The sequence below is a fragment of the Struthio camelus genome, chromosome 2 (assembly GCF_040807025.1).
Source record: "Struthio camelus isolate bStrCam1 chromosome 2, bStrCam1.hap1, whole genome shotgun sequence".
In the NCBI taxonomy this organism is placed as follows: domain Eukaryota; kingdom Metazoa; phylum Chordata; class Aves; order Struthioniformes; family Struthionidae; genus Struthio; species Struthio camelus.
The window spans coordinates 119,988,017-120,011,293 of record NC_090943.1 but is presented as its reverse complement, the minus strand read 5'-3'; the positions used below and the strand labels follow the sequence as shown (position 1 = coordinate 120,011,293).

The 23,277-nt window shown below is 42.9% G+C and overlaps 1 protein-coding gene across 3 annotated transcripts in view; it reads right to left on the bottom strand.

The window, feature by feature from the left end:
• Positions 1–23,277, bottom strand: part of COLEC12 (collectin subfamily member 12) — a 101,487-nt gene that overhangs the window by 74,405 nt on the left and 3,805 nt on the right. For 2 of the 3 annotated variants that reach the window (XM_068932300.1, XM_068932301.1), the window contains exon 2: positions 14,301–14,351. In XM_068932300.1, coding sequence (XP_068788401.1) covers positions 14,301–14,351 — 51 coding nt within the window. Of the gene's footprint in view, positions 1–14,300; positions 14,352–15,899; positions 16,218–23,277 lie in introns of those variants that run through there. The other variant, XM_068932299.1, reaches the window with a different exon arrangement.

The window sequence follows — 23,277 nt, the reverse complement described above, 5'->3', positions numbered from 1 at the left end:
TTAACCCTGTCCTGCAACGCGCCCGCATCGCCTGCTCCGGCCTGATGAAGTTGAGCGCAGTATATAAAAGACAGCGGATCAAGGCGGGAGCAGCCCCAGCAGACCCCGGCTGGAGCAGCCCGAAGGCTTTTATGTTACTCTCTATGAATGAGCTCAGAAAGACGAACTGTGCTGAGCGGCGTCCAAGCAATAGTAGGCAAACCCTCGCAAGGGATAACCGCCGCTGGACTTCGCTCAGCAAACGGCGCGTTCCCGCGCCCCGCTTTCTCGTGCCTGCTCGGCGTGTTTTTGCCGCGGAGGGAAGTCAAAAACGCTTCCGCCGAGGACCCGGCGCTCGCCGCGGCACGCCTCGGTTGCGTTGCTGCGTTGTTCTCCGTTTTCGCTGCTTCAAACGCAGAGCAGGGGAAAAAAAAAACCCATCAAGCTGCCCTCGTTCAGCTTTAACTCCAGCGCCAAAATAACCGGGCCCTTGACGGTTTCGTTTTGGCGACTGAGTTAATGTAACGTGTCCCTCAGACTGGAGACAGGTAGTCCTTCATAAAGCAGATGAACTCTGCAGGACTGGGAGTATTTCTTTTAAAATAGCTTAAGCGAGGTTGTATAAACACGTCACCAATTCCATGAAGTACCGATTCGCCTTTAGATGTTAGTTTTCCCCTTTGCGGCCGAATGCTTTAGGAATAAATTCCACCTGTGATGTAAAGTATTACTCATCACGGGGACGAAGGGTAGCAAACTACATGATCTCTACACTGAAGGCGTTTCGGGGGGGAAAACAGGATAGTCTTCACGTGACCGCAGCGAGCACAACATGACCCTCAGTCCTCCCTGGGGACTGGGACATTCTAGAAAATGTCATTTCAGAAGGTGGGAAGTTATGAATCCCTTTCAAATTTGAATCCATCAGTAAAAGGAGAGACAAGCGCCTGGGAAAAAAAAAGTCTTGCTGTGGCTTTGCCTGAGTAAAGGCTGCAGGACTAGAGCAGGCTCACAGCTGCCCTCCAGCACAACTGCCCTAAGCTTGTATCTGCAACGGTGGGAACGTCCCTGCGACACGCCGTGCTGCAAAGCTCCCGCGACAGGTAGAATTTGGAGCAGTTTCTTAATTCAACTTCCACTGTATTAAAAGCATCTGAAAACTATTTAAAAGAAATAAGACATAGGAGTAGAGTATTATGAAAACCCAAACAAACCTCAGAACACACCCACCCTGGAAATGCCTCCCATTCACAGCTTCCCTGAGTATTTTCTTTTAACTCACCACAAGTCTTCCCAGAAGAACAACTGAAAAGACATTAGAGAGTATTTATTTTGCTTTCTAAAATACTGTTTTAGAAACCTCCCAGAAGGGAGAAAAATAAAGGGATTGAATTATAGTGCCACATCAGCATAATCAGCAAGCACGAAATCGAGAGAGCTAAAGTGACAGGAGTATTCCTTTGGCATAAGATGCCATTTAACTTTACAGTCAGCTCTTCTTATTCCTTTTGGAAAGACACTTAATCTCTTCTAGGCCACCTAGAACACCCACTGGATAGATACATATTACAGATTACTGATTTATCTGGTAGCTCTTATGGGTACTTTGGTTTTTTGGTAATCTGGTTTCATGCATGTGAAACTTCACTCTTTGCAGGAAGCGAAGGACTTAGCAAGGAGTCTTTTTTTCGACTGGAGAAATAATTAGAGGCTTAATTGCCATTTGAACCAAACGTACTAAAAAGGGTTTGTTGCCAGGAAAACAGCTCCATTTCTCTGTATTCAGTCACAGAACTACTCAGAGTAACCTCTTGCATAGACATTTGAGAATAAAAGTACTGACACACAATGTTGGATTTTGCAGAGGAGGCTTGCCAAGAATACTGGCTTCTTGGGAGTCAGGACGCTACGCTGCAACAGAGAAGCAGATGTGGCTATTGCTGCAAAGGTGGGCCCCAACTTAACACCCTCTCATTCTGCGTGTCAGCACGCAAAAGGGAAACCTGCTGAGCAAAGGGGTTAAAACTCTTTCTGTCTCTTCATCTGCCCCTGGCCTGGAGTCAAGATTTACTCAAGCAAAAGGCAAACTGTGAATTTCATGGGGTTTACGGGGTGACAATCGCCCTCTGATAACGGTAGGCATTTCCTACAGCTACCAAATTCCTCTGCCGTGTCATCTTGGGGGGCTCAGCACCGAGGTCTGAAGCTTAGATGTGCTTTTCTACTTTCTGCTGGACAAGTCCAGATGTAGCCTGAATGGGCAGAGACAATGAGGGAAATAAGGGACAGACTTTCCTTTACACAGGAAAAGGACAGGAGCCACCTCTGCTTTGCTATAGCTATTACTCAAAAAGGAAAAAAAAAAGGACATGGGGTTCCCTAACGGCAGCACAGAAAGAATGGCATCTCCACGAAACGCTTTGTTTCCTGCACCTTGCCAAACTAAAATTTGAACAGTAAATGCTACTGAAAACAAAGGGATCTTCCACGGATGTAGTTTCCAAAGCTGTTTTGGAGCCTGCAAAAAGCCTGCCTGTGATCCATGATGGAGCAGAGACTAGCAGTGATGGAACAAAGAGGGATTAAATTATGCATCTCTCAAAAAAAAAAAAAGTCTTCTACTCTGTGTTTGACGGCCCAAGATAGGCACAATAAAGAAGGACATGTCTATTCCTCCTCCTCTTCCCACAGTATTTCAGTTGGTTCCGCCCCTCACACACACCAACCTCATCACACTGACATCTTACAGTTTTCTCCTAATTTTATCTAACAATGACCAACTCTTTTAAAGATGCACCAGTTTTAAAGTTTTTAATATTTTGGAAAGCTTTTCAGATCCTCTGTAATGATCAGAAGAACCAGATGTCGGTCTGTTTGTTTCCCCTTAAAACTGAGGCATGCTGTGTATTCTCCAGTCTTAGCCGCTCTTACGTTCTGCAAGGCATTTAATAAAGAAATTCTGCCTAGCTCTGAAATACGTAAATAGTGTTTTTTACAAATTTGTAAAAGAAGTTAAATATGGAGCATCATTAATCAGGCAGAAACTTGTTTTCCTAAGGAGACAAATAAATTATGGAGCAATGTTCAGTTGGCCTATTAGGAAAAATATACAGCGTCATTACTCAAGGTAGCAAGGTGACTTCTTAATTCTTGACCAGGAACTTGGAACAGGGAAAGTTATCACCTCTCAGATTTTTGATTTACCATATATGGTGAATAGTATAACCAGGAACATACTGGGAGCACAAACTTTCAGATACAGTCTAAACATCCACGGGTCTGCTTTTTGTATATTGGAAATCATGCTGTCTGGTAGTCCAATACACTGACCCAAATCCAGTGTGGATGCAGTCATAAAAAACTGAGCACATACATTTAAATATAAACATCTGCACACACAAACAGTGACACGCAATAACTTCTGGGGACAAGTGACCTTAGCTGTGCACAGATGCTACGCTGAAACTCAATAGCGGATGTTCAGATTATTCTGGTCTCAGACTGTTCAAAATGTTAACTAAGGACAACAGCTCTCCCTCTCCAAACTTGAGTCTTACAGGCCAGATTTAAAATGAAATCCTCAGTTACACGGGGCATTATATGCAGTGTTTCCACCTGAAGCAATTCTAGGGAGAGGGGAGGAAAGAAGAAAAAAATCCCTTGGGTTTTATTCATTTGGGTATTTATTTTTATTCAATTGGGTATTATTATTCATTGCTATCAGATTCTCTTCTGTTATATGACAATGCAGAAATGTACATAGGGAATCAGTCTTTCAGTTACCAGCTGGCGCTATGTACACAGATTGTCTGAAATTATACCTTAACCTCTAACAAAAATATAAAATGCTTATATGTTTTCTGCCGTTGAACAGTACTGAATGTATAATCTACTGGTCTAAACAAGCCTTGCAACTAAAGGCTTGCATGTCCATTCCTGAACTAAATTAAAATGTAAAACCCAGTAGAATTTTCCACATCCCTGGCCAAGACCTTGGTAACAAGCACAGCGGAACACGCTGTATAAAGGAAATAAATAAGCATTTTTCCAAACTCTTAAAATTTCAGGTTTCTACACAGAGAAACCAAATTAAGCAGGCCCTAGTGCCCTGACATCCTTAAAAGAAAACCTAGCTGCCCTGCATCTTCCCAGAATTATGAAATGGCTGTCAGAAATGATGTGACAAAGTCCTGTTACGCTGGGCCTTAATGTCTGCACAGGACTGGTAATACAACATCTCCTAAGGAGCCTTAGCTGGGTTGAACAGAAGTGGATGCTCGTGTCTTGCACTGTGCCTCCTGCAAAACTTCTGGCTGACCCCATTAACAGTCACAAACTGAAATGTGGAAAATGTATTTACATTTTATTTATTTAAGGCATCACTCTCATGTTCAGGCTTTGTGGTTTTTCCAGACGCGTTCCTGACCGAGCCGAAGGGCATCTGCACAGCGCGCAACTCCCCAAGCACCAATTGCACAACACTTCTCCCTGTTGCCTCCAGGTTCTCCGCGAGGCTCCTCTGTCCCGCGCCTCTTCCGTGACGTCCTGCCACGCGTTCCCGGATGTCAAACCCCCTCGCTTAACCCAGCCGAAACAGAACAAACAGAAACTGCTCTGCTCTCATGCTGCTTCACTTAGGTTTACCCGTGAGCAGAAAGTTTATCAAGACCAGACAAAATTTGATTCCAGCTTTTCTTTGTCTGAACTGGTAGGTTGCAGCACACCGGAGTTTGATTTGGTTTTCACTTAACAAAGCCAGCTGCAACTCTTTATTACTATCTGCAGCAGGCTAACCCAGTCTAAAATACTTTGAGGTTCTTTCATTTGCGCTGTCCCCACTCCCATTACCTCTTACAGGCTTCTTACCCCAGGTCAGTCATTACCAGATCCTCCAGCGAGCAGCGGCCCAGTACTTCCCCACAAACCGCTTATATTATATACCACTTATCGAGACTTTATAATATATACCTTATGATACAGAGAGCTGAAGATCCGTATGTAGTAACTCCAAACGACCACGAACCCAAAGCTCTTGCTCCGAATGGAGGTCTCTTCAAGCAGCATTGACCTCCCTGTCCTGCAGCCATTTTAAAGCTGGGTGTCTACCCCACGGTAGATGTCTAGGCTACCTAAAAGTAGGTGAAACGAAACCCAATCTATATTCAGCTCCTATATTCAGGTCCTGTATATAACCCAGCCTATATTCAGATGTCCCGTGAAAGTCAGTCTCCAGGCATAAAATTTGGTCTCTGAAAATCATCCCTTCAAGAAATTTGCCAAGTACAACAAAGTGACGTATCACATGTGTGAAGCTGCCAGTCCCAGGGCACCAGCCAGGCTCAGGGCTGCTGCGAGAGGACGGGGGCGAGAGCACAGACTGCCCAGCCCGGGCCCGCGAGGTTTCACACCTCCCTCGCTGCAGTTCCCCCAGGAGCGTGGGAAGTGAGGCACCGGTGGTACAGAAGCAGAGAAGCGTGATGTAATATTAAATGACATCTTATGTCAAAACATGGTGACATTTTCGTTCTAATGCTTCCTGGACTTCACCAAACAAAACACTGTACTAACAATTTAATCTGATCTTTCCCGTTCGCTGAGATCCTGTTGAAACGGAGAGCACGAGACAAGATTGCTCCTTTAACTGTAACAAGTAGAATGATTACGGAGGCTTTTAAGCAAGACGGCAAAAGACTGAGAGGATTCCTAATCTGACAGCTAGGGGCTTATTGTATTAGTCAGTGCACATGTCTATCAACACGTTTCTCAAGCTAAGTTGTACTGTTTGTTTGGTAGTGGTTACTTAAAACATCCAGCTCTTTGCTGTTAGCAAATGTTCATAACTTCCTGCCAAAGTAACAAAGCAGCACTTTGTTACGTGGGCTGCAAATCTGGGGATCTCGATGAGATGTTGAATAGCTTTTGCAAAGAGCTTCATGCCTCGAAGGGCCAGGTGCTGGGATGCCATTTTCTGGTGTGTCACCTAACATCAATGTTAGAGCTCCCTGCTGTTCTGAGGAAATTCCCGGTAAATAAAAGGAATCTAGGATACCAATGTAAGAAGCATCTGACAGGTATGAGTTTTATTTTGGAGCATTGTTAGATAAAACAGCCAACCAACCTAAAGTTTTGACATAGACTCAAGGGAAGATAGCACACTCTTTTTCACCAGCTACCAATGTGTCTGCTTCAAAACTGCCACCTGTGGTAAGTACAACACAGCAACTGTGTGATGTAGAATGGCGCTGAAGTATTTACAGGGAAACTGGAGCAAAATTAGGAACATCTGAACACTTGCAAAATTATAGCTAATAGGGCATGGCAGCTAATAGCTAACAGGCATATAGCAGCTGGCTATAGATGCTTACTTTTATTTTGAATAGAACTTAAAAGAAATTAATTTGGGACTTTAGGAATTCTAATGAGCACTACAATCATACTATATCACTGGGAGATTCTTCTAGCAAGTACTTTCAACTATTCTATCTTCCCCTTCCTTCTTGGGATTGCTTCTTACCTTTAATTTCTCCCACAGTTTCCCTGTGTTATCCCTTTTCATGGTAACAGAATGGTACTGAGTGCTGAAAATAAAATTCTTACTTTCCTGTTAAGGTATTATTTTCACTGGTAATTGCATTATGAAGTTGAACAACCCAATATGCAGCCTAGGTGTTTTGGCAGCAACCTGGTATTAAGTATTTCATTATTTGTCCACCTAGTTTGCAGGAAAATAAATATAAAATCCCCAGGCATTGCTTACCGTGTAGCCAATATTTTTCATTCCATTCGTAAATATGACACTCCGTTAAGCCCTCACACCTATTTTACACCTCTGAAACACACATAATGTTGACCATATCGCCTTTCAACACATCGCAGTAAAAGATTGAGATTGATCAAGCAGCTATGACTCCAGGCACGCAAATGCAATATATGAAGAAACACGTCCAGAATTGTAATTGTACTCAGGGCCGTTCTAGATAACAAAAACCTGGTAACTAAAAAAGAATAGGTTGCCTGCCATAACAACATACAGCTGGAATGACTTCCATTGCTAAGAGGTCTCTTTATGGGTTTGGATTAGAAGGAGAAATGCCTTTAGCTAGGCACAGCAGGGCAGACTTGGGAGGGGCAGATCCAAACCCACAGAATTCGACCGCTCTTACAGTTCTGAACATGTTAACATAGGACACACAGATTTGTTAGCTTTTTGGATCTCACTGAACTACCTGACAGATTTGGCAGGGTGCATGAACTATTTTCTGTCTTCAGGAGCATGAAAAGAATTAGCAGTTTGAAATTTGTGGTTTGGCTATATTGGCAATAACCCACGTATGGCCCGTCCCCTTCGTGCTGTACGAGACAGAAGGCACTGGCAGAGGACGGGCGCAGCCACAAGCATGCAGGCACCTCAACAGGAGCTCCCTGTGCACGTTTCTCTGAAATGACAGTTATGGTGCACCTGGCGGCTATTTTTTTATCAAGCGTCCAATTGCCTGCCAACCGCCTCTGTATGCTGAGTATATATCGGGAAAGAAAAGAAAGACATTCTTACACGTGAGGTACCTTCACATAAGGAAGTACGTATACATTTAGGCCCAGGCATGAAAACTTCAGAGCTCTTTCCCAATGTGTCTAGCTTTGGAAAGAGCTGCTCGATAGCGTACCTGGCTCTAAAATTTCCTGAGGTGAGCTGGAGACTCCTGCCAGCAACGGCGGAGGCAGTGCTAACACCCGTCAGGCCAAGAGCCTTTTCCAAATGTAGCCCGACATGCACGATCAAAGGCCTGACATAAACCCCGTAGCAACTGAGTGCCCTGGGCTGGCTCAGCCGGTCGGGGACTCACGGGGGAGAGGTGATCCAAAGCCCCCTTCTGCCTTGCTGGTCATTGCAATTAAAAGGGTCGCTCTAAATGAAAGCTCTCGGCCCAAAATGAACAGCCGCACTAACTCTGTCATTCAGAGTGGATTTAATCACCCTAGGACACACGCAGACAAAATCACAATTTGATAAATATACAACCGGATCATTGAACTGGAAACAACTTGCCAGACTTTCCTGGCTTTGTGACTAACAGTGACCCTGTGGCTTTTTATTAATTTTGCAGGCATACGTATGAAAGAATGCCCAAAGCATTATGTGGCTTGTGGCATCTGAATCCCTCACTGGTCATTTACGAACCATAAAGAAAAGCTGACAAATTCCTACAGCTTAGATTCTTTTTTCATGTTAGAGGCTTAAGGTTTGTGTGGATATAGCACACTACCGGACTCATGCCAGACATTTTTTTGTGTGTTACTGCAGATTTGAACAATGGACCGGATTCATCTGGGGATAAAGGTTAAAATCATTCTGTCTGTGCAGCGTTAATGAATAAATGCTATTCCTGAATTATCACAAACTTCCAAGAGATAGATAAGTTTTAACAAACGCTTACCATGATTGTGTCTGAACTGTTATTTATAGAAAGAGTATGCGTTTTTATTAAATCCTATTGTAAAAAAAAGTATTCTGTCTCAAAGTTTGCATTTTTCACTGTAAACTGCTGATAAGGCTTTCATCCTTAAGCTTCCCAACTGTATCTTATCAGAGGTAGAGAAATAATACATATCTTCTCTCCGTACAAAATATTATAAACAATACAAAGTGCGAAAAAAGTTATCAAATGGATCTAGTTCAGCTGCTCCCAATCAGGAAAAAAGATCATATTTTCCAAGACTGTTTTAAAACGGGAATTTTTCTGCCCACCCCTTTTTAACATAGCAGGTTTCACTTACTGTGCGATTCATCCATTTCTGGGCCTGAAATTCCGGCATTTAATTCTAACGCCGATGCTGGAGAGCTGCTGTGGGGCTCTACCAGGTCAGCGCTGATGTACGTGCCAAGCGCTCATCTTTTGGCAGCGAGGTGACACCCCCAGGTGTTGTACGCCTGTGTAGTGGCGAGGTACTTCACTAGCATAGGCCTGATAACGCAGAGAGCGTCCTGACAGAAACGGCCACGCAGCCGCCATTCCCCTGCAAGGCTGTGGTGGCCACAGCAGTCAATAGTATCTCCAAGAGAGGTGACAGCCAGGTCAAGAAGTAGTTTGTGAACTCAAAGGACACAGCATTACCCTACTGGTCCCACCAGCGACCAGCTGTTCCTGCTGTTGAATCAATCACTCTGTGGCTGAATCATCTGAATTTTGCCAATCCACTAACAAAACACTTGTTTGTTTTTATTTTTAACAGATGACCAGTGGTCACATGCAGCCTGCAAACGTGGGTAATTCTACAAGTGCAAACTCTGCACATTAGCTGCATGTCATAACCGCTATAGGGTTCAAACAGCATCACGATATTTCAGCATCACTTCCAAGTGTAGGAACTAAGTTGTCATAACTGTGCAGCAGGGACATCATGACCCAGTCATCTCTTGCATGCCCCATGTGCTGTACCTAAAAAAGTACCTATGTTACTTGGGGGAGCCCAAAGTCACTTTTCTCCCTCGTCTCCCACCAAATATTGACCTACTGTGACACTGGGGACTCCCAAGGATCAATGCACTGGGACACTGTGCATGCTGGGGCGCAATGGGACACAGGACACCTTCCCTTACCCATGGCCTCAACGTGGCGGCAGGGAAGCGGAAAGAAGCAGCAGGGGAAGAGCAGGGAAATGGATCCCGTCTCGTGATCTTGAGGATGGGGGGAAACCAAGATGGGACCTACGACGGAAGACAGGCTTATGGCCTCCAGTTCTGGCTGTGTTTGCCATGAGGGAAGGGGTAATTATCTTACACAAGCTGTTTAGTCTTCTACTTATCTATAGTATATTAGCTCTATCTTTTGATTCCTTCTGAGGTTTCTCTTTATCAGCAAGGCTTTCAGTTCATTCCTTGGAAGCCTGCTTTCTAAAACATTACAAACGGGCTTCAAAACAGCTCAAAGATCATCCTCATTGTTTCCAGATAGTCCATGCTGTGCCATAGCTTCAAACTAGGCCATGAAAAATTTCACATTGAAATTTGTACCTAAAATACTCTGTTCAGTAAAGTGCAGGTTATAAGTTCTAATATGTTAAAACAAAAAAACCCCCAAATCCACAATCATCTCTATATCTATTACCTAGGAATGCTACAAATCAGAAGACCAGATCTGCCACCTCACAGTCCATTAATTCGCTTTGAATTCCTTGTCTGCTGCTATGCCCAGAGCCGGAATCCCAGAGGATAGAGTCAAAACCCTGCTGTAAGCAGATCTCATCCTGATGTCTACTATCTAGAAACTGATTTGAGCTCTCAAGCCTGAGGTTTAGCATCCCTTTTGAGTCTTAATTCTAACTAGAAAGACTTAAAAGATAAGTAATTTTGAAAAAGAAGTTCTGACCTTTCCTCACTGATTCTTTCCCAAAGAAGGAAAAAATATATAAACCAATGACAAGCTGACTGAAGAAAGGGTTAACACTAGTGGCAACCTGGAAGAGGAAAACCAGTGGAGAAGCCTAGCTTGTTATCTAGAGCAGATAACTTCAAAGGAGCTGCAGCAGTGACTGATGATGAAGTAACGATGATAAAAAACACGCTGTGTCAGGGGCTTTCTCACTGCAACAACTCGCAGCCACGAGTCACCAGACAATGCACTTTTGCCAGTTTCCATGCACATCTGTAGCAAGCATCGAAATATCAGTCGGCTGGAAAGAGTGCTTTCCTCTACCTTCCTGACCCCCTGCAGCAAGTTTGTTCTTTGCTCAAATGGGGAAAAAATGCTGGTGTATATTTTTCTAGCATCTCGAAGTTGTCTGCGTCTGTCCGGATTGTTATTTAATGTTAGTGTGTTATGTGTAGTATGTTTGGCTTAACATAATCAGTTAGTGTTCCAATGGCTGAAAAACATAGTAGCAAGATAAATTCTTTGACATTAGCTTATCTGAGGAGGAGGAACAGAATGATTCAGAAAAAGAGGAAGCAGGGCATGCTGGCAGAATGGGGAATATTTAGTATTCTTTTCAAAAGCTTCTTCCCCAAAATGAGGTTTGTCTGAAGATGCCTCCCATCTTTTGCAGATCTCTTCCTTCTTTGAATCAAACTACAGGCAACAGCAACAAGGCAGCTAATAATAAACTCTTCAGCTGAACTCTAGGAAAGCAGTTTGGTCAAAGCTTTCCTTGCCAAATGCTGACCAACAAATGTTCCCAGCTGCCAGCAGTGACTCACCGCAAGTCATGTTTTTCATGGACCAGTTGCACTTTAGCTGTCTCCCTCTTAGAGGACACTATGATCCAAACAAGGTCTCCCACTTCCAAAAGCTAGAGTCAAAGGCACTTGCGACAGGGTACTCCTACCACATCTCATGTCAATGGTGCATTCAAGGACTACTCCTATCACAGAAGGCTAACAGAACAGCTCTTACATGCTGGAGTCAAAAAAGTAACTGCTGCCACTATTGCTGCCCATTCCAGCAGGCTATATAATGAAAGCACTGAGATTTCAACAGCATTCAGCCAGCAGATAGGGTAGGACTCCTTTCAAAATACTCTTTTATCAGGAGTTTTGTAATGATGCTTGGTTTTTGCAATGTGATTCCCCCGTATTTTCCATTATGAGTGAGGACACAGGGAAAGAGGCAATATCAGTTGGGATAACAGGCTTCCTGCTCTTCAGATAGGAGCTTGAACTGCTCAGCTGTACTTCAGCCCCCGTAACAACCTGTGGTGCTCCAGCAGAAACGCTGGCCTGGCTAGTCAGTGAAATTTGGACTTTTCAAAAGATTTGCTTGTCACCTCGCTGAATGGAGGGGCCTGGTGCCAGATAAAGTAGCCAACACTGCTTAAGGCTCATGGTTACTCACTCCCTTGAGGTGTTACGCAAAAACACCTCCTGCCTGGAAACACTGCCTGGAAATGCAGTGATAACTGTGCAAATGGGCATGCACAGAGTCCGGTTTTCTGAAGTGGGGAAAATAATCCTTTAGAGGCCATAAAAGCATGTACACTTGTAAGCAAACAGAAGAAATGCTGACAGCAGGGAGGTACTGAAACAAAGTCAGCATAGTTCTTCCCTGTGCTGCCCCACTATGTTGAGAAAGACGAGGAAAGGGGTATGACAGGAAGTTTGCACTCCAAAAATAACATGGACAAAGAAGGCTTCTTGGACCAGGATACTGAAGAATTACAAAATCCTCACTAGCACAAATGCTGTGACCTCATGGTTCCATTCCCCCTATAGACACGGCTCTCCTAAATCAAGGAATACCTTGGGATGATTTGGAGTTTAACTCTCAAGTACTGCAGGCATCAGGAAACCTCCCTGAACAGTGCAATTTTTCATTTTATGAAGAAGAAGGGATTATAGTTATTTCCTAAAAGTGGAACTAACCTGTCTTTTCCCTTCTGTCACTTTGCGGTGTTGCGGTGTGAACAAGGACATGGGGAAATCTCCTCCTCCTGCCACTACCATACTGCTTACTCTCTTCTCACCCCTTTGCCCCCACTGCAATAGCACACCTACTTCTGGAAATGTTCAGATCAGTTTTCCATTTTTAAGAGGAGAAGTTGCTCATGTTGTTAGCACCACAGTATCCAGGGCAAAGGAGAAAGAAAGGAATGAAAGCAAGTTAACATGGGAATATCCTGTTATGTCACAATAGTGCATTTACTAGGGATACCCACTCCTTGCTGAAACCTTTCACGGTTCACTGCAAAAGCATGCTGATGCGAAGCGGCTAGGTAGCAGGCAACATGGAGGGAAGCTATTTTTATAGGTGCTAATGAATCCTAATATTGTTTACTCTCCTCAGCTGGAGGTGACAGAAATGAACAGTTAAAATTTCTTTCCATTTTTCCAGATTTTTTTTCTTGCTATTCTAGGGCCTAATCCAGAAAAAAAAAAAGTAAGAAAAAAAATATGTGCAGCCTTATGGCAGGACTTTCCAAGCCACAGATGCTGGCTCTGTGGTTGGCTGACCTATCCAAAATAAAGCTCAACAGCAGGGAGCAGTGGAGTAGTTCAGGGGGTAGAAGAGGTCATGCGAATGTGATCCCCACCTCCCAAACACCGCATCTCCTTCTGCTACAAATATTCCTCCCCCTGCTCCTTTTGGGATGCAGAGAATTGTTAACTTTTTTTTTTTTTTTTAAATTCAGCCTGCCTTTCCTATCAGTTTGCCAAAAGGGGTTGTTGAAAGTGACTTTTGTTCCAGCCTCTTTCCTGGGACAGAAGAACAAGGTGAACTTTTATCCCAACGGTTTATGGTGGATAAGGCAGCTATCAGTTTGGATGATGAGCTCCTCAGAAGTCTCTCTCACGTTTTTGGCTGCAGGTGCTTTCTCCATCCCCAGACAGAGTTGGCACTACAGGAGCTTGGAGCCCATCGTATTACCTTGATGGCGGTCAGACGGAAAGGAGCCAGCGAGCCTCTCTGGAGGAAGCTGAAGCCTGCTGATATTGAAATAATTCTCCGACAATCAGAGAGAGCCTGAAAGGCTTCTCAGCCCTATTCAGAGATGTATGGCACAGATTTCTTCATGCTTGATGGCCATTTTCATGAACAAACATTAAGAAAAGATAGTGATTGACACTGTTTCAATAAAACTATTTAGTAGAATTGTTAGTTTAAATAATTGTTTATAAAATGTAACACTGCATTGTATTAAGTCAAATCTCTTGATATATTCAAGGGTAAGCAAAAGTTTGCCCACTTCTACAGAGAAGCAATAAAGAATTAAATCAGATCTGGAATACCATACAGGAGAGTTTAACAAGTTTTTGAATTTACCACTACATCCCAGGTCAGAAGCAGATAACGCAGCGGTAAGGGATTCTCGTCAACAGGACTGGTTTCCAAATACATTCATATCAAATATTTTTATTTTTTGATAGGAGTTAGCCAGTTCCTGGCTAAACTGTCAACGCAACTTCCGTGAGCCTGCAGGAGATCCCCCACAACCGTTCTAGGAATAGCTACAAACTGTGCTGTACATCAGTCTGAAGGCCTAAGGAAAGCCTAACTGGGCAGAAGATATTTATGAGGTACAGTCCCTTTCTTACAGCCAGCAGATCCATTTCTGTTGAAGTGTGGACTTCATTTCCATAATACTATTTCGTTCACTATTCAAATAACTAAACACATCTTTTCATATCTGATCAGAGCTACTCCTGAAGTGCATGTTTGCCAAGAAACTAAAACAAGCCTAAAAATAACTTTTTGGGGGCATGTATTAGACAGAAGTTGAAGCCCATCCGACAGGTTTCTATGCCGCTGCCAAGGGAGGTTTTAAAAGCAATTGTTTCACTTTTTTTAAGGACTAAGAAACAGCAAGCTGAAAGACCTGCTGCCACTTACCAAACCTCTTGTAGCCAAAGGACTGCACCTCCTCCTCTTCTGCAAAATCGTCTGGAGAGAGAAAGACACAGCAAGAGGTTACTTCTTTCACCGGACAAAGACAAGAAGAATTTTTGTGTGAGTGCACTACAATAAGTTAATGCACTTGAAAGTGTCATTGATTTGCAAGACATTTTACCCGTCACTGAATTTCCTTCCCCTCCACTGTTCATGTTGCACCTCTGTCACCGGGTGGGCCTCTGTCACAGTTTGGAGCCTTTCCCTCCCCCCATATCTCCAGCAGAAATCCAGACTACATCTGGAGGCTATTCTGGGGCCTGGTTGGAGTGTAAGTACAGGCTGGAGCAGACCAGTCCCTCATTGCAAGGACACCCACAGCGGGCAACGCTGCCAGGGCCGAGGCGCTTGCTCACAACAGCTGCTGGAGCTGCCTGCGCCGTCAGGCTCAGGCTCAAAGTGTATTAGCCCGGCCATCTGCACAAAGCAGCACTTCTGCTTGGCTTTGCAATGTGTAGCTATGCTGAACAACGAGAGAGAAGAGTCAGAAGCTATGGCTCTCCGTTCACCACCTCCTCCCACACGCGCTAGTTTCACTTGAAGAGACAAGACCCAACAAAAAAGGGGAAAAAGAACTGACAAACTCAAAGATGTCAAAAACAAATAAAACAAAATCCTTCTGTTCTCATCTTCTTAGCAGTGAAGTGCTAATAATCTCAAATTTATCTTGTTAGAAGCTTAATTTCTCTCCACTTCCTTCCAGCAACAATACCGCAAAGGAAAAGGCTGGGACCAGCACAATAAATACACCCACAACTTCTTTTTTAGAAAAAAAGGATATGCATGCATTTGTGTGGTCAGCCTCTTTCTACCAACCAACGCCTTTCTTTCTGCTGAGGTAGAGAGGAAGACAAGAGCCCAGAACCAGCTTTTGTATCAGTCGATTGAACTTTCGGCAAGGGGAGTTCAGACCAAGCTGCTTTATCTCCCATCTTCACAATTTCTAGAGGGAAGGAAAATAGATCCATTTGCCCTCCCACAAGCGCCATTTCACATGGTGGGAAATCCTATGCGGGATCTCTTAAAACAGGTTTTACCACACTGATTCCCAAGTGGTGGTCAGCGTGACTGTGGTCAGTAGTCCACAGCTACGCTATGCTGGGGAGCCATACTGCCCTTGCTGCATTTTTAAACCAAAGTCTGCGGGCAAGCCTGCCTCCCAAGCCTCAAAAACTGTTGCAAAGGAAAAAGAAATTTGTGTTGTCCAAAATCTACTGGCCTGGCTTTTGTTTGCATTGCAGCAGAGCCTTATCACCACCCACTTCAGGGAAGGCAGACTCAGCACCACGTCCGACATGACCACACCACGCTGGGCAGCTGCAGCAGCCGCTCATGGAGCTGCGCTTTGCAAGGACCCCATGCCACTCGTCCAGCACATTATGCCAAGGAAGCTTATTCACTTGGAAACTCTCCATCCAGATCTTTTACCCACACCGAGGAGAAGTAAACAGAAGCACAAAGGCCAGGCCATCAAGGAATTCACCAGAAAGGAATATTTAATGAGCGGTAATGAAAAAGCAGACTCAAAACAGACAAACTTACACAGTGGAGTGAGAGATCTATGCTGGGTGAGCCCTTTGCTGTCCACGATTTTATTGCAGATGAATAGGCTGGTCTGCATCACCAGAGGCTGCGGCTAACGTGGGGCACTAGGGAGGCTTGGGAGGATGTATCCAAACGTGAAGTCCTCCCAAAACATATAAATTTGAATATCAAGCTCTTGCAGGCTTGACAAAGTCCAAATCGTATGAGTGTACCTCTAGGCAAAATTTTAACCTACACCTCCTTCTAACCTGCCAAGTGCCACACACCGAAGCCTGAGGAAGACGTCACCTGATACAGCGCAATTGTTCATGGAATGTATCATTTTGTAGAACATCACCCTTTACTCACACAGCACTTCCCACAAAACAGCTCAAAACCTTTCACCCATACTCCTAACCAGATAGTACAGGTTTTGCTTACTGCCAGGGACGCTCCTGTCCATATCTTGAGTGAGACTCCCAATTTAGATGTGTATTTAAGAAATGCAAGAACCAGTGGACACTTCCTTAGGCAAAACAAACACATCCTGATTTTGAAGGCAGCAAGAGTCCTTTAAAAAAAAAAAAAACCTCACAATTCTAGCAAATGTTATCCGAAGACAAGGTCACCCGACAAAACATGACAAATACTAATAAACCAAGTGACCATGAACAGTCAACAACCAAGCTTCTCATCCCAACCGTAAAGTACTAAGGAAAAATCTTCCCCTCTTGCACAGAAGATAAAAGCTGCATAAAAAAGATATCAGTTCCAGGGCCCTTAACTTCCTGACCTCTCTTACTATCGGGGTGGTAACACAATCACTTTCTTTGTTTCTCAGGAGTGTAATCTGGCTGATCCAATCTATAGCTTATCTGATTCATGCAGCCAGGCCGTGTCTAAATCCTGTTGCTTCATCCTACACCACATCTCCAAGACCCTTCTCCCAGGCCCACACTGTCAAACTTCTCTCTAAGCTCCCTGATCATCTTTCACATCAAGTACTTCTGCTTCCTCCCTGTCCACAGCCTTGGGGAATCAAAGCCATTCAAAATGCTGCCTCAGAGGTCATCTCAGCTTCAAGGAGTGTTTGCTGAAAGCTCCGCTCTATTCCTGCAGATGCTAGATGGGATAAGTTGGTTGTTTAGTTCTTCTTGCTTTGCCCAACAGCATTGCCCTGTGGCAACGTATTCATAAATGTATTTATGTTCCTCTAGACTGTTTACTATTTTATATTTGCAACACAGTGTGCTGTGCTTACTAGGGATGACTGGGTTGGTTTTTTTTGTTTTAATTTTTAATACTTAATAATTATTCATTAAACCTCCTGATTCTGAAGAACACTTGTGGCATTTGAAACAAGGAAGTAGAGATGGGCAAGGACTGCTTCGTCCGCAGGTAACCTTGCTTCTTGTTTATTAAAATCTAAAACATCAGATAAAACTTTTTTAATCCACGTGAGCAAGAGGCAAGAATTTATTTTAGGGGAGTTCTATTAAAATTACCTAATAGACTAAGCTCAGTGGTGTTTCAGTCATAACTCCCACTACACACTTTGCTCAAATCACATGCAAATATAATAAATAATCTTTACTAATATTAACTGCAATGCAACAAGTTTAAGGACATTAGAGAGGGGAGGAAGAAATGAACAGAACAAGAACTTAAGACTAAATTTTCAGAAATGTACAGCTCGGCATCCTTTGAAAAAGGAGACTAGGATGGGTTGAAACTCCTACCAGGTTCTTCCTAAAAGAAATCTGTTTTTGAAATACTAAAAATAAAGTTGATAAACAAAGCAATAAGTTTAAGTCCTGAGGAAAAGCCATTTGTCCCAGCCTTCTCCTCTCATTCCCTTTTGAATGGTATCGTACTCACTGGAGATATCAAAAACTTGGCCCTCAGTTCTCTGGTACAAGTTCCAGTGCTGAAAATCCTCAAGTTTTGTGACAAGTTTTACAAAAATAGTGGTCTTTCTCAAAGCTTCATGATATCTTTGAATTGTGTAAATAAAGGAGAACCTAAATTTTCATTTAAAAGGGACTATGCAGCCTTTGTAGAGAAAAATATGGAAATATAATCTGTGATGAGTTACAGAGGTTAAAAAAACACACACGCCGACCAGCAAAGGAAATAAGAAGAAAACCTCCAGGATGTATTATGTGTTTATGCCCTCTGATTTTAAGGACAACTTCAGAAATCAGAGTGAAACAAATTCATGAGCTTTGACCAGCTGTGGTTCATATTACCGCAGCTTTGCTTTTGTACATCAGTGGTGCCCATTCACTTGAGTGGGGCTGCTACTGGTATAAGTGAGTTTGGTTTGACATAGTGAAAGACAAGTCTGAAATGTTTTGATTAGTTTAAATTCAACCCTTCTCATTTTCAAAGACAACCGGAATGAATGCAATATTTCCGTTACACACATACACACATTTATATGTAAGGATTATTTTCCTGGGTGAAAAACATAAAAGGGCATACTTTTCCTTGAAGCAGATAGCAAAGCAGAATCCATTGTAATATCCCAGCCAAAAGATTTAACTCTTTAGTATAGGAAAGACCAGCCATAATTCATTTTATAAGCCTGGAGTTCAGGACATCGCAGCCTTAGGGACGGTTGGGAACATCACCTCAGGCACGTATCCTGTGGCATGGCAGCTCCCTCACTGCATGAAATGGTGAGAGTCCTTAAAAGCGAGGCAAAGAAAACCTACCCACTCCCACACCTGCAAACACCGCATGAGAAAACTTCACCGGGGGCAGGTTAAAAGCGTGTTTCACCTCCCAGCAAGCCTCCTTTTCGGTTGCCCGGCAGAACACGGGAGCAAGCGTCAAGAGGCTAGCTGTGGTTTCAGCCCCTGCGTAGCACATGCGAGGATGGGTGGCTTGCCCACGCACGTGGGCATTTTGCTCCCAAGTAACAGGGCTCTAACCTTCAGCGCTTTCATCTGGGAGGTGAAAGAGAAAGAATCCAGAATAAGAAAGAAGAAGAAAACAGAAAATCTAGTTACAATGAGATTTCCTGTTCCACTGACTTCTGCTGAGCTCTGGCGGAAGGAGACTCCACCAAAAAAGGGGAACTTCCGAAAAAAAAAAAGGCAGGCACTTGAGGAACCAATTTTATTTAACAGTACAGAAGGACATCAGAGATCTCCCGTTTCATCAGGTTTACAAGAGTATCCTTGGAGGGCTACAATGGATTGTCACTCAGAGCTTACAGCAAACCACTAAAAGGAACTGGCTATCTGTAGCTGAGCAGGACAGAATTACATCAAATATGAAGGGAGTCAGTGCAAAGCAAGAACTCTGACGTAAAAGAAAAAAGAAAAGAAAAAAAGAAAAGTCTTTGAGATATTTTGGCAATAACCACATCCCACCAATGCCAACCAATGCCTTCCAGTTATAAGCTATTACTATAACACCTCTAATAAATAAAGTTGTAGAGTTAAATAAGTTACAGCTACAGTGCTTCAAGGGAGTGGAATTATAAGAAGGCAGTTCAACTGGGGATTAACACAACTAACAGAGGGAATTCATTTAATCTAAATCAAATTAGACTCTTATTTGATTAATTTGCTAGAGGCAAAGCAAAAATCTGTTGAGTAGAACTGTGTAATTTTTAGTTCTGGTTCTTAAATCTTAAATAAATTAATCATGGACCACTTATGAGTCAGTCTGAGGACAAGAAAGAAAGAGCTGGCCTGGTGCCCAAAAGGGGTGCCAAATCTATCCTGTTATATGGCCTATAACCACTGCGTCGCTCCCTCCCTCTCTGCCCTGGAACAGCATCAGACCTCGGAACCCTTTGGTGCAATGTGATTTTAGCAAAATTGTTTCAATTTTATTCCCTTCCTTTTATGGATGTCATTGTTGGCATACAGAGGGTGTTACAGAAAGCTGCTAATGCACATGTCCAGCTGTCACCTTTTAACAGTACACCACCTCAGCCATTTAAATATAATTAACTAACGAAGCAAACTAGACCTCAGCACCTTAGAGATGCTGGATCATGTGCTGGTTACAGACACACAGCACCCAATTATTTCTGGAACTTTTGTGTTGGGTAAACACAGGTTAAAAAAAGTAAACTTTGTTTGAAGTCCTGAATTAAGAATAGACAGAAATATTTTACGCTACATTTTGAAATCAATGGAAATGAAGAGAGTGTGAGGCATCTGGACTGAAAATTGTCATGCCAAGTTTCAACTCAGACTTCAGAAGCTAATTTATAACCTGCTTGAAAACTGGATTTACAGCACATTATAACTTACCCGTAAGTACCACACTGGGAACTCAGGACTATAAGACTAATTTGTAGTAACAATGACATCCAACATAAAGAGTTTCCTTTAAAATAAATCTCCCTATAATGTGTGTTCTCAAAGAGCTTTAATAGTTAGGGCCCTGCATTTCCCACTGACTTAATGGAAACTATATAGTTATACCCCTGTGCAACTCTGTAAAATTTATTTTAATATTATCAAGAACAGATTTTTTTAACATTTGGAGAGATACTGTGCCAATTAGTCGAAAACGATGATATTCCTCTCTAAGCCATAAAACAGCAACAGTTCATATAACATTAGCACAGACCTCTCCTCAGACCCGTGCAGCAAATGCATCCTGGACCCAGCCGGAGGTACTATCTGCAGTGTCAGAAAGCTCATCCTGTCTTGCTTTCTCCATCTCAGCCCTGTTACTGACAGGCAAAACTTGTCCACTTGTGAGGTTTCTCTAATATTAACAACTGTTCAGAGAGAAGAGAACAGGGAGCAGCAATATCTTTCTCATATCACATTTCAAAAGGATTTTGGAGCAGCCACCAGATTTATATGCATTTTTGGTCACTATTAGCTGGGTCTATATTCAAAGTGCTGACCTAGAGGTGAAACAGAGCCAGCAGAAGCACAGGCAAGCAGCTGCAGCCTTCAGATGTTGATGACTTCATCAGTCTAATTGGTTTCCATTGGTTTTCATAGCTTTTATTCTGGACAGTCTCCTGCTTGTACTAACGGGCTGTTCTTTCCCCTCTGTCTTCACAGATGCTTCATTTCACTTGTCCTCTTCTTCCGCTTCCCTCTCTACACGTTGTTCCTTATAGCCCTTTTTCATGTTAAAATGTATTCCTCTCTTTGCTTCTATTCTGATAAGCCCTTCCCCATCAAAACCCAAACTTAAAAATCCCAATCAAAAAAACCCTACCCTGCTGACAAAGTCACAGGCTGACATGTCGCGCTTACAATGTCCCCGCTGTTCACACTGTGCGCAGTACACAGCTTTGCTGCCCAGTCCTTTGTTCGGCTTGTCTCTTCACACACTAAGCTCTTCAGGGCAGGGATTACACTCATTCTGCTTTGTAGAGCACCTGACTCCAGCGGGTCTCTAGGAAACCCTTGGCAGAGGTTTAGCTGAAGCAGTCCTGGAAAAGAGCCCACATCCCGGTATCCTGGGGCATCCTTGGAGATGTTGTTTAAGCGTGGATTGTAGCAACGAGACCAAGGCTTTTCCCCACCTCTGCCCCTCAGGTGCCGATCTGGAAACCTATCCACTTTCAATACCACAACACAGCAAGAGGCAAGGTCCCAGGCCCTGGATCCTCTGTTGAGCCTTATAATCCAAGACTAGCATTGTGTCTCTCTACACATAACACATGCGTAAAACAAAAAAATGAATCATCACAAATGGCTGCATTTCAATATTCAAGTCCCCATCTACTCCCCACTGGTTCAGCCAAAAAGACTGGAGAGCCCTCTCAAAGAATGAAAAGAAGACAGAAGATAAAGAAAGTCAGAGATATGAGAATGATGGTCCTAGTTTTGCTTTTTAGGCACAAAACAAAGACAGTTCATTGGGAGCTTTCTTGAACAAAGCTAAAGCACTGCTTGTTAGCCCTTAAGTGCTACAGGTCAGTGCTATAGATCTGTCCAGTATTGGGGCCAGGAACAGCTGCATGATGCAGAAGGTCAACCTTAGAAATTAAAAGTTAAATCATATCATATTTCAGAGTAACGATTTAAGAGCAAACAGAGCATTACTGCACTGAAAAATCCTGCTTTCCTATCTCTTTGTTAGAGGACAACATTAAAATGGCATTCACATTCATGAACAAGGTGTTTCTATATTACCTCCCATAATTCATCCACTTTGTTTCCTAGTAACATCCCCGAATTCACCTCAAATTTATGTACCAAAAGTAATTCCAGGCGAAAGCAGTCAAACTCCCAGGACAATTCATCGTATGTCAATCCCTCACTTCTGCAGAACACACTTAAATTATTAGGAGGATCATGTTGACTTTCAATGCCTGATAAAAATCATTTTTATTTTGCTTTCCATTGGGGGAGGGTTGGAAGGAGGTAAACTCTGTTTTGACAAATGAGAACCTCAGGATAAGAAACATTTTGGGAATCGGAAGATAACTGGGCAGGCATACTTTGGGGCACTAAACTGATTTCATCTTTGACATCTCTTCCAGCTCTCTTTATTTTGCTCTGGGTTTGCTCTGCAGCGCCTGATCAGCTGCATCTCTGTGCAAGACTACACGTTTCCCTCCTTATCCTGCAACCTAAGCAGGCAAAGGTGTTCGAATGTATAAGCACAATGCTCTTTGATACACAGATAGATACACAGATCTAAATAAAGTGTTAAAGAACTTTACTTGTTACAGAACTTGTTAAAGAGCCCTTAAAAAAGGGCTCTATTCAGCTTTCAACTGTAGTAAAATCAGTCTAGAATAACTTCAGTCATGCAAAGTGGCAAGAGAAAAAGCCACAAGAGATTTTAAATAGCCTCCTCCTTTACATGGATGGACTCTCCAGCGCTACTCTTAGTCCTATATAGCAGGGAAAAGCGAAATATTGAGAGCTAAGATGCACAATTACAAGTAGTTACCAAAAATAACCCAGTAATAAAAAGCTTACATGCTCATTATGCTTAACAGGCTATACAGTTATACAGTACATAGTCATAAAGTAATACTCCAATTTGTGCAATAGCAGATTTCCCTTGTATTTTCACAGCTCATAATGCTCTGCCTTCCCCTGTATCATTACGAAGAATATCCTTTGATGCACGCACGCATAATCACCTTTCTCATTCACACTTTTAAAATCCTCTGTGCTACCAATAAATTTTGGATATATTGACAATATAGTGGCGTTGCTCATGATTTGTTCTGTATTGTATCACACATTTATTATAACTGCTCATGCCTTTGAACTTCTATGGTAGGGTCCTGTGATATGTCCAACACACATCACTCAGAGCACTTGCATATGTTTTATGTTTATGTCACTATATTCATATAAGTACTGTTTTAAGTGAGCTAAGTAAAGGTTACTGGATCACTCTACTTCTAATCCTTTGTCTTCAGATGCTTTTAGTCTTCTGCAAT